Here is a 12,443-nt window from a genome sequence, read left to right as displayed (position 1 = left end):
TTTAGAATCGCCTCTGACCGCTTCAGAGTGTCTACGAGCATACACAAACATGTCCTTAAAACAACCCTTAACGTTCGTTTTCAAAACTGTGCAAGGACTTTTGCAGTTTATAACACAGCAGGTAGACGGCATCTTGAACACTGCGTTCCTCCCTCCATGCAATCAAGTCTGGCGCCTTCTGTTTGTCTTTTGCGTTCACCACTGGTAATACGTCACGATGACGTCACATTAGCAATCTCTATTGCCTCCGGTCTCCCCTACTGGAAATGCGTCATCACAAATTAAAAAGTTTACACGAATGACTTTCATGGTATTTTTAAATGCGACATAAATCCAACATTTTGATGCAGTCTAGTTAGCCTACTACAAAAACACAAACAAACTCTAAAAAAAAAAATGTTCACAGTTAAACATAAATATGAGATTTGTTTTTGATTCACTAAAAACAACCGAGTCATTTGAGTCATTCATTTTGGTAATCGTACAAGAGTTGTTCCGATGTGTTTAATTCATTAAAACAGAACCTGCTCGAGGCATCGGATTAAACTGCACGGAGTCTCTGCTCGGGCTTTGTGTTTAACGGTGTTGTGTGGTGGTGCATTTGAAGAAGTAAGTATTGCGTCTGCAGGAGACTGTCAGTGTATTTAAGTCTACAGTATTCCGTCCGTTTCGGAGGAAGAATGCCGGTACGAGAAATGCCGAAGTAGGAGAAAGAAAATTCACAAACAGAGAGAATATTCCGTTGCGTGATGGGGAATGGGCTCTGCACCAAGAAAGCAGGTTCTCCCAGGTAAAACGACCATATTATCGACTTTATATATAAAAAACGAGACGTAGGAGGTGACAGTTTAAAATATCCATTAAGACATTAATTTGAATTAATTTTTTTAAAACTACTGTAGGCCTGTGCAATATTGTCTGTCCTGCTGTGTCAGATTAATTAGGTTAATCTATAATGTTTTTCTTCTGACGTAAATTTCCAGGTAATCCAATTTAAAGGAGTGTGCACTTCAGTGTGATTAGAGGAAACCTAAACACACTAAAATATGACATTATGATAATGTAATGGTAAATATAGCCTGTACTGTAAAATATTTTACATTATGGTGAATCCATTTTCGATCAATAGCTAGGCTATACTCATTGTAATAGCTAAGCAATTAAATTCAAACTTTCAATATAGTGATAAGGCTTATATTATTAATTAATGGGTGGTTGCATGTCACTGTTAATAATTTGTAAAATGCTGATAAAGAAAGATAAAACTGTACTTTTTTCTTTCTCACAGTAGAGGAGTCTCTCAGCAGTGATTCGTCATCATTATCATCTTCACCACCTTCATCATTAAATAATTCTGCTGTACCTATGATCATCATCACAACTCCATCTCGAGAAAACCTTTTGGAGAGGCCAGTGAGTCTGAAAATAGGGGATGCTAATAAAGAGCCGCGGCCCATGGGAAGTCCTGTGGTTGTTGGTCGAGGTCGTTTTGTCAAAGGCACAGTCTGATTTATATGAGGTATGAAATAAAAATGTTAGCTATTCTAGTCACGAGGGTAAATGTTACCGTGCTAATGACTTGTTTCCAAGTTATATTTTCTTCAGAGGGTCAGAACGTTTCAGAAAGCAGAATTCTCCACTGAGCGACATTCAAATCCGTTTTACGTCACCGGTGGCATTTTGTAATCAAAACAGTTTTGTATTCATTTCAAGGACTGGTACGGGTACATTTGGAAATCCTATCCAATACAAAGCCTATACAAAAAAAGAGAAGAAGCTTGGCGATCCACTATTGTAAAAAGTAGACTCTTTGGCGCTTTTTTAAGAAAGCTGAATTGTAGGCCTATCTAAACCAGAATAATAAATAAAAATTAATAATGTAGACTCATAGCATACTGTCTCCTACCCTCCATCCATTGTAACGTTATACACCTTACTTAAATTACCATCATCACTTGTTATTTAAACAACAAAAAGGTCATGAGATAACTTAGGCCTAATAAAAATAACTCCCTTTCAAAAACAAATAAATAAATTACAAATACTGTCTTGAAGTCGCTTTTTTATTCAGTATCTGATTGTGTTAATGTACTGCCTGATCTCCTATATCAGCGTCTTATATTTATTTTTCAGTTATCAGATTTACTTTTGTGCGAGAACATAAACTCACTAAACGCTGACGTTTGTCCATGTGGACGTTCAAATGGGCGACTGTAAGCTTTCACGGAGTTACCCTTCCGCTTGTTACTGGAGATGTAGCTAGCTACTAAGTCAGATTTGCTCTGTCTTTACGTGAAAATGTGTTATATTAATCATTGATCCGGACGAATCTTGAGTGATTGGAGATGGAAAGCACAGCAGAAACAGATCTACAGCCTTTAAAGCTGAAATCTTTAAAAACAAACAAGACGTTTGTAATACCCCACAGAGAACGGGTAAGACCTGCTGTCTTTTAAAAAATAAGCTGTATTATAAAACAAGAGTTACATAAACATGTATTGCAGTAATTGTGCGTGATGTGTGTAGTTGGGGAAATGCAGGAGTGTGAAGGAGTACGAGAAGATGAATCGGATTGGAGAGGGAACATATGGCATCGTGTGTGAGTCTGACAAGCAGGATTAATAATGCTCATATCAATGAAAATAATTTAATGCATCATTATATCTGTGATGTGTCATACAGAAATATAATCGATTTCTTGATTGAGTGATTGTGGTTTTACAGACCGAGCACGTGATACAAGGACAAATGAAATTGTTGCGCTGAAGAAAGTGCGAATGGATAAAGAGAAAGATGGTCAGTTTGATACTTCATATACAAATAATACTTTAATACTTTGACAGCATTTATTCACTCTCATGTCGTTTCAAACCTGTATGATATTCGTTTTACATGAAACACAACAGAAGATCGTGTAATGTTTTCTTAGGGTACTGCTCTATTTCATGCAATGAAAGTGGACCATACATTCATCTGAAAGCAATTTTGTCCAAATAGGAAAAAGAAGAAACTGCAAGGTTCTTACATGTATACAAGTCAATTTATTCACAATACACCGCTACATGTGATATCTATCCTTACTGTGATAGAAAATTATTAATTTTGTGGTCAAGTCACCTTCATTTATATAGCGCTTTTGACAATATAGATTGTTTCAAAGCAGCTTTACAGTTATAATAGAAAATTAATTGAACAGATTGTTTTGGCTTTACAGCAGCTCCAGAACTCTTATTGTCCAGCTAAAGTAAGTTTTTGATTGATTCACTTCCATTGTAAAAACCGTTAGGCCTAGTTATTAACTTAAGGGCTGCTTACACGACACCGTTTTAACCTAAAACAAAACTTTTAACGCGTTTTGGCAGTTAATTTGCACGACAACAGTGTTTGATGGCTCGAGAAGGCAAACTTTGAAAAAGGTTACAAGTTTTGACAAGGTACAAGTTTTGACAATTTTGAAAACGTTATCATCTTGTAAACTTCAAAAACGTGAACCTGGTATAAGATTAGACGTTGAAGCATTCTTATCAGGGAGTTACAGTAGTATTTCAGTCTTTTAATCCCCCAATTTTAAGTTGATATTGTGATATTTATCTTTAGGGCCCGAACACCAATGGTGCGAGGACCCTCTTGGAATTACTCTGCTTATTTTTATTATTCTTTTTCTTCTTCTTCAATGTGAAATGCATTTTTGAGGGCCTAAACATACTTTCGAAAACTCGCAAAACTTTACACACGCGTCAGAATTGGCAAAAAATGTACATTCAATTAATAACTTTTTTTAAAACAAAAATTAAACATCACTGAACTTACTTAAGCTTGACTGTGATGCTATTTTCTTCTGAAAAACCAACTTTTTTTGGATTATTTTCCTGTGATCTCTGTAAAGCTCCTTTGAAACAATCTGTAATGTAAAAAGCGCTATAAATAAATGTGACTTGACTTGACATTAGGTTTCAGAATTGGGTGGGGCAAAATGGCTCGTTTATCTTTATTATTTATATTTCTAGCAGCTGCATTTTAAACCAAATGGAGCTTATATTGAGCTGGCAGAACAGCAACTCAATAAAGAATTCCAATAATCTTGAAGTTAACACATTGATTAGTGGTTCTACAATGTGATTATCAAAAGCAAATTGCAATCCGTATCAAAAATAACATATTTACATTCATAGCTGTAGAAGATGATGTGATGATACAACCATCAAGTGACAAATTATATTCTAGCATTTTATGTTTACAGGTGATTATATAGTGAAAATCTCCTCCAGGGAAGCAGATACTGTGAAATACTGATCCCTGGTACTCAGTTGTGCTTGATCTCTGTGTTAGCACAAATGACTTATCAGATAGGTAGGTAGGATCTAAAACGGGTGCAAAACTCAGTTCCTGGAGGCCACAGCCCTGCAGAGTTTAGCTTCAACCCTAATTAAACACACTTGATCCAGCTTATCATGTCTTTCAGGCTTATTTCAAGGGCGAATTCCAAACAGCATTTTTGCACCCTCAGAGGGCACTTTGGGAAGGGGACACCATTTATAGGGGCGTTCCAAAGAAAGTGGCCAACCGAATCCCTTCACGAAGGGACCTTCTACAATTCCGATAGCAAAGGGAACATGAGATGGTCACTTCAAGGAAGTTATTTAATCGTTTATGGTCATGTGACCCAGGATGGCGAATGCTCATGATTCATTTTAAATCTACATTATGACGGGAGAGTTAGAGTTAACATATAAACAGAATAATTCAAGTTGTTTTGTTTTGGTGTGATTTATTACACAAATTGTCGTCATGTATTTTATATTAGGCCAAGTTAAAATAAGTTTCATAGGTAGAGTAAGTGCTTAAAGGGGTCATCGGATGCCCATTTTCCACAAGTTGGTATGATTCTTTAGGGTCTTCATGTAAAGTTTGTAACATATTTTGGTTGAAATTCCTCAATTGTTGTGTAAAACAACACCCTTTTTACCTCCTCAACAGCTCTGTTCACAACAACCCGTTTCGGTGCAAGTCTCTTTAAATGATAATGAGCAACTGCTCACCCCACCCCTCTCTTCCATGGGGTGTGTTGACACAAGACACATAAGGTGCTGCCTAGGCGGATAGTACACAAATGGCTGAGGGCGGAAATATGCTAATACGGGACAGTCTTAGGAAAATCTAAATGGCTTGATTGAGTGTTTAGGCTTTTTGAGGATTAAAAAGGAGTGAATGGATTTTTTTCATTGTATGGTGGTTGTCCACACACTGCAAAGAAACATTTATATGCAAACACCATATAAAAGTGAATTTTGCATCTGATGACCCCTTTAAGTTCTAAAATTGAGAGCACATTGCTAATGCACACACACATATACAACATTTTTTAAAATTTGTATATATTAGTGTTTAATAGGGCATGACGGTTAATTGCAATCAATCCAAAATTGTGCCTAAACTGATTTATATTATGAAATCGCAAAGGCTGTGATTATTATTATTATTTTTATTTTTTATGCACAGCTTGTCAGTGAAGCATGGCTCTGTGATTATTAGTAAACGCTGCTTCATCTGAAAGCACTGTGAGTTTGACTTGCTTATAACATGCATTTGAAAAAGCAACACTTTCCAAACATTAGATGTATGTACAAACCTCTTGTCCAACAAAAGACAACATTTAATAACATGTTCCCTTTCAAAAGCTACTCCCAATGCTGCGCTGAGCGCTATGGGAACACTTTGTGTGTGACCGACTGAATAGTGTGTGTAACATGCCAATGAAATTGGCCTTGTACTTGAACCTCTGACGATGATGTCACTGGAACAAGCATTCGTCAGAGGCTACAAATAGATGTGCAGTAGGTTTCGTTGTTTTCAGAGACTGTTCTGTGTGTGCTACACTTGTTCTGTCACTCTCTAGTCAGGAGTTAGATTCCAGCTTGCAGTGTGCTGAAATCTAGTTGTGTCTACAGCGTAAGGAGGAAAATGAGTGTCACTCAATGTCAACGGTGTGTTTCTCCGTGTTCACGCCCAATGCCTGAATACGACACACACCAGTTTTGCTTTGTGTGTTTGGGGGAACTGTTCAGTGTTTCACGCTCGCGAGTCAATCTGGCTGAGGAGCGAGAGAGGGGTCCGTCCCTATCGCTCACTCTCTCTCCAGATCGGCATGTCATCTTGTCTCACTCCGGAGCACGCTCCGGCGCCTCTTCAATTCAGGCAGATGACAGTGCATCTCTTGTTTCTGGCGAGATGGATTATGAGTCAGATTACACTGGCCCCAGAAATGAGAGACCCCTTGATGAGTTCACTCATTCATAAAAAGAGGCATTTCACAGCAAGTCAGGCTGGTACTGAAAACATTTAAAAAGTGTTCTATCAAACAATACCTACCTTTTGACTCTCCTTGCTATAGTTTTGGAGTTATGAGTCTTTAGTTTTGTGAATGTCTCTCAGAAAACAACAATTTTATAAATGCCTTCAAAATGTGTGGGGACGTTCCAAATGCTTTAACTTTATTCTATCACCACAAAATTTGAAACTTTCCCCCAACCGTATTTCTTGCATGTCAAACTAGAAAGTTATGCAAAATCATAATAAAAATTATATATTTTAGTCTTTAATCAGCAGTTTCTCAGCATGAGAATGTCTTAATGTAATTAAAATGTTCTAAAAAATTGAAAAGTGTTCTATCAAACGATACCTACCTTTTGACTCTCCTTACTAAAGTTTTGGAGTTACGAGTCTTTAGTTTTGTGTGTGACTCCGAAAAAAGAACTCAAAAAAATGCCCTCAGGGCTTAAAGGATTAGTTCACCTCAAAATGAAAATGTCCTAATAATTTACTCACCCCAATGCCATCCAAGATATCCATTTCTTTCTTTCCTCAGTGGAAGAGAAAATAAGTTTTTTGAGGAAAACATTTCTGGATTTTTCTTCGAATAATGGACTTCAATGACAACCACTGTTTTGAAGTCCAAATCAATGCAGTTTCAAACAAGATAAAGTCATTTTATACCATAGACCAGCTTTCAGGGGTGAAGCTTACCAATACAGGGTTCTTCCATTCGACTTAGCCTCCCCGCACATACTTAAAATGCATGGATGCACGTCTGGCTCCGCTGCGACTCTAGGGCCATCCACATTTTGAATTATGTAGACGATTGGCTGATACTGGCCCAATCTCAAGAGCTTGTGCTTCGACACAGAGATCAATCCTCGCTCATCTTGTCTCTCTGGGGTTGAGACACAATGCCAAGAAAAGCGTTCTCTCTCTCTTGCCCAGAGGCCAACGTACTTAGGGTTCAAATGTCAATCACCATGCAGGCACAACGGTCTCCCGCTCATGTCGAGACCATTTTTAAACATCCTGCTATGTCAGGACATTACTGTTCATCAGTCCTATTAGCCCATGGCAACTGCAGCCACGGTGATCCCTATGGGCTTTTACACATGAGACCGCTTCAGTTGTGGCTCAAAGCCAGAGGATTTCATATAAGGGCCAATCCCCAAAGGCAAATAGGGGCAAGGGCTTTGTGCCCTTTCTAAAATCCATGTTTATGGAAATTCATGTGCTGAATGCTTCTTGCAATTTATCTTTATGGTAAGGGTTATGCGCTGCAGCTTTGTTCCCTTTCTATGTGGCTCAGACCCGGTTCCTCACCTTGGGTCCCCCTCTAGGTGCGTGTTGTCGTCGCAATATGCTAACTACAGACACTTGCCATATAGGCGGGGGAGCGGTCTTAGGTGGCCGTCCAGACGTCCAGTGAGGTCATCATCTTGATTGGCGCATCAGCTGCCTCGATTGATGGCTGTATTTCTGGTCCTGAAGTACTTCCCACCAATAAAGGGGCTAACATGTCCTAGTGCGGGTGGACAACACTACGGTAGTCACCTACATAAACCCCTGTGCCATACCGAACAGGAGGGACCTTCTGTCTCAAGCGCAGAAGACCTTCATTGCAACTGAGGGACTCTGGGCTTTCAGCTGATGTCATAGAGACCACTCTCAGTGCTAGGACTCCCCTCTACGAGAAGAATCTATACCACTAAATGGGGTGCCTTTGAAAGGTGCTGTACTGCATGTCATGCGGACCCAATTAACTGCCAGATTGCTTCCGTACTGGATTTTCTACAGAAGTTATAATCCCCTTGTGTGACTAAGCAATAGTCCTTGAGGGGTTGGATGAGACCACCTTTGAACCTCTATGGTCAGCGCCTGACAAGCTTTTGACTCTAAAAATTATTTTTCTGATGGCAATTACTTTACTGAAGAGAATTGGGGACTTGCAGGCTCTGTCGACCTCGCCATCCTGCTTAGACTTTGCCCAGGGATTGGTGAAAGCTATTCTGCATAATCATCCTGACTACTCGACCGTACATCCGATCACTCTTGAAGCTTTCTGTCTGGAGCTTCAAGGCGTTCACACGGATTTCAGTGCAAACAAAGCTAACGAACCTGCCCAACAAGTGCTAACGTTAGCTATCCATACCAACACATTTGGGCAAACATACTTAGATTACTAATATAACACTAAGAAATAAAGTAAATAAAAGTAAAGTAGTGTTTATAAAGCACAATTACCTGTCGAGAAGAAATGTTCCAAGCTCTGCATCCAGCTTGAACCCAATTAAATTACGTAAATCTCTCCACCTTTCAAATGCCGATCTGATGTTGATCCTGGTTTATTTACGGGCATGGTCAGTTTCTTTCTTTACTTCTTTCTTTTCAGCAGGTGTTCTCTTTTCCTGTGTTGTTTTTGACCTCCTAGCTCTTGAGGTTAACCGAGGAATTGGTATCTTTTCCGCCATCACTCTTCATTACTGTGCGACCTTCAGGCGTGTGCATGTGATTGTAACATGCGCGAAGAGTGGCGTGTGCATCACCTGTGATTGACAGTCAGATCTCACACCCCCCTGCGCTGATTGGACCCGATGATCCGGGAGCGGTGGATTTTTGCAAAACAAATAACGCGCTCCAGGTGGAGTTAGAAGCTCGGGGTTTTTTCTAAAACCACTTTATTTATGTTGTTCTGTCGGATTATAGTGTCGATTTCACTGAATATGATAAAAAAAATGTTGCTGACGGCAGCTTTAATAATTACATATTATTATTATTAATCATAGCCGGTCATACACATAGCGTTCCCATAGCGCTCAGCGCAGCATCTCGTTCCCGAATTTCCAGGGAACAGGGTAACAGTCAAATAACCTGAGACGTTTTTAGTCCAAACTCACTTCATAACGTCAGTTGAGTGTTTGAAAACATCCTTCTGTGAGATGATGTGTCTTCTTACTCAGAATAAGTCACACAACATATTATTTCATAGTATTCTATACAGAGATAAAGGCTATGTCGATTAGCATTGAAGTATAAATATACTTTATTATTTTGACAATTCCCGAGAAGGCTTGAAGATGAAGCAGCATTTACTACTGATCACAGAGCTGTGCTTCACTGACAAGCTGTGCATAATCGTGCAGCCCCAGTGGATAATAAGATATTCCTGTTGTCGCTGCCTAGCTTTGTAGTGGTAACAATCCATGTGAAGCTAATGAGGAAATTATGCGGTCTTTAGTTGCTCCCTTCGTCAAGTGCGTTCCAAACAACTTCTTTATGACGCCCTGCTATTTCCAAAGGGCTCTGCCCTTCAGTGTGAGTAGGGCATAGGGATGCTCACTTCCAATTGGAATTTACCCAAAAACTGCAGGTATGTTTGTTGGAGCAGAGCTGGAACTAAACTCTACAGGGCTGTATCCCTCCAGGAACTGAGTTTTGCACACCTAATCTAAAACTTTTCGATCCTGGTCATGAGGACCCACCGCTCTGCACATTTTACATGTCTCTCTTATTTAGCACACCTGATTTAGATCATTAGCTCATTAGGTGAGAGTTTTACTGTATCATGCCCAGTACACAATGTACGATTTTGGGCTCTTCCATACGAAAGATGACCAATCGTGGCGATTTCTGTGGTCGTGGCTACTAAATGATTGTCTTACGTCATACAGTGAGAGAGGTTCAAAGACGGCTGTTGTCAGGGTCCTGCGACCAAAGATAGTCTGCGATCATTTCCTGACAATATCAGAAATTTAGCATGATCATCTCACAGTGTGTTTGCTGCTACGATCTACGTCAAAATGAAATGGCGTATTGATCAACGTGGCATGGCGCTTAAACTTAAAACTAATTACCTAAAGCTCTATTTACAAAATTGGCATTCCACGTTGGCATCTTTTCCCTAGTCAATACCGCATCCATATTCTCCTCTTTCGCTTCCTCCTCTTTTTTTATACTTCTCTTTCAAGTATAGAAATTAGGACAAAACTAATTATGAAAGTTTAATTTATTTTTCAGTGTTTTGTTTTACAGTATATGGTTACTGTTATAGGAATATTATTATTATTATTATTATTATTATTATTATTATATAGTGTAATGTAGACTGAGACATAAGAGGTTTGAGTCCCCTTTAAAGTTCAGGTACAAGTCAATGCACAGACTTTTTTCTTTGTTCAATTTGCACACTGAAAATGGGTTGGAGCTCTTAATTTTGAACTCTCAAAGTGCACCAGATTGATGAATTTAACTTAAAGATGTACAAAATTTTCTTCCGGATGCAATGCACCAGACCCCCCAGAGAGATCGATGTTCACCCACCTCAGTTTCACTAAATCCTGTGGAATACACTGACCTAACCCTAAGTGCCAAAGTGCGACTTATCTAGCTATATTTGTTTACCACTAGCTCATGCTGATTCCGTTTTATTTTTCTTTACTAACTTGTGTCGTAGCCTATGTTTCAGTAGGTGTCATCACGTACAATCTACATGCATGTCGCATCCAAGTTTATGAGATCCATGTCGTATTGTGTGATTTGTAATGATCTTAAAGGATTGCTGAAATCTGTCTGTAGTTTATAGCAGGCATCAGATAAGAGAGACATACAAAATGTGCAGAGCGGTGGGTCCCCAGGACCAGCATTGAAAACCACTGATCTAAACCATGCTAATGCCTGTCCATAAATGCCAACATAATTCTCAGGCTTATACAGTTAAATGGTGTGGTCTATAGTTTCAAAGGCGGTGCTAAGATCTTACAGTATTAAATAGGAGATGAGTTAATAAAAGTCTCTACTATGATAAGGGATGAATCTGGACACAATTTCTTCACCGATGCTATTTTTCTAAGCAAAAAAAAATAAACAATTTTTGAATTTTAATTGTGATGCTGCTACTTTTTTGTAATATTTTTGATAAAAATGGGAGGTTTTAGATCGGCCTATAATTAACTAATTTTCCAGGATCAAGTTGTGGTTTCTTGGTAAGGGTTTTTATTACTGCCAGCTTGAAAGTTTTTGGTGTGTGTCATAAAAGATAATGAGGAGGTAATATTAGAGGAGGGTTTAATGTGAAAGTGAGAACGGAAGTTTGAGAGTCAGGACTAAAGGCAAGATTTGTAAATTTGTGTCCACACACAATGCTAAACCTAACTTCAGAAAATGTGTATAGCACACACGCCATATGGATTTCTTTAATGGTGCATTTTGTCCTTATTGGTGTCTGATTAGACAAATGTCCATTCACTTTTATCGTATGAAAAAGTGCGGCTTGGGCATTTTGCTAAATTTCACCTTTTGTGTTTCATGGAAAAAGTACAGGTTTGAAATTAGTATATGAGGTTGAGTAAATGCACATTAAAGGGTTAGTTCACCCATAAATTAAAAATATGTCATTATTTACTCACCCTCGTGTCGTTTCAACTGTAAGTCTTTCGTTCATCTTCAGAATACAAATGAAGATCTTTTTGATGAAATCTGTGAGCTTTCTGTCCCTCCATGGACAGCTACACAACAACCACTTTACACTTCAAAAAGTTCATAAAGAGATTGTAAAACTAATTCATATTAATTGAGCGGTTTAGTCCAAATTTTCTGTAGATATGATAAACTGATTTAATTTAGGCTTTTATTGACATATAAACATTGATCAGCAAACATTAACAGAAACTCAACTGAACCTGCTTGAAGTGCAAGAACAAACTTCTTTCTGAAGCTCAAATGTGCTGAGTAATACAAGAATGAACCTTATTGGTTCTTGCAGAAGCTCAAACGTGCTGAGTATCATGAGAATTAACCTGTTTCGTTGTTGCACGTCAAGTGAACATGCGTAAGCTTCTGTTTATCATAACTGTTGTGTATCATAAACTGAATGTTTGAAGTACTGAAGTAAATAAAAGCCTTAATTCAATCTGTTCCTCATATAAGCGATCGAGTCTCTTCAGAAAATTTGGACTTTACTGCTCAATTCAGACGGATTAGTTTTACGATCTCTTTATGAACTTTTTGAAGTGTAAAGTGGTTGTTGCGTAGCTGTCAATGGAAGGACAGAAAGCTCTCAGATTTTATCAAAAAGATCTTCATTTGAGTTCCGAAGATGAATGGAAGTCTTGCGGGTTTGGAATGACATG

The 12,443-nt window shown here is 38.5% G+C and overlaps 1 protein-coding gene across 3 annotated transcripts in view; it reads left to right on the top strand.

The window, feature by feature from the left end:
* Positions 1-225: 225 nt before the first annotated feature.
* cdk10 (cyclin dependent kinase 10) overlaps positions 226-12,443 on the top strand; it is a 30,666-nt gene continuing 18,448 nt past the window's right edge. The window contains exons 1-4 of one of the 3 annotated variants that reach the window (XM_077211393.1): positions 226-790; positions 1,289-2,435; positions 2,527-2,599; positions 2,725-2,796. In XM_077211393.1, coding sequence (XP_077067508.1) covers positions 2,346-2,435; positions 2,527-2,599; positions 2,725-2,796 — 235 coding nt within the window. In that variant the 5' untranslated portion in view covers positions 226-790; positions 1,289-2,345. The remainder of the gene's footprint in view (positions 791-1,288; positions 2,436-2,526; positions 2,600-2,724; positions 2,797-12,443) is intronic. The other 2 variants (XM_077211395.1, XM_077211394.1) reach the window with 2 other exon arrangements.

The sequence above is a fragment of the Siphateles boraxobius genome, unplaced genomic scaffold (genome assembly GCF_051911475.1).
Source record: "Siphateles boraxobius isolate OS27281-9 unplaced genomic scaffold, OSU_SipBor_1 65, whole genome shotgun sequence".
NCBI classification, from domain to species: domain Eukaryota; kingdom Metazoa; phylum Chordata; class Actinopteri; order Cypriniformes; family Leuciscidae; genus Siphateles; species Siphateles boraxobius.
The sequence above is the reverse complement of the archived record's forward strand: the minus strand, read 5'-3'. Positions and strand labels throughout refer to the sequence as shown.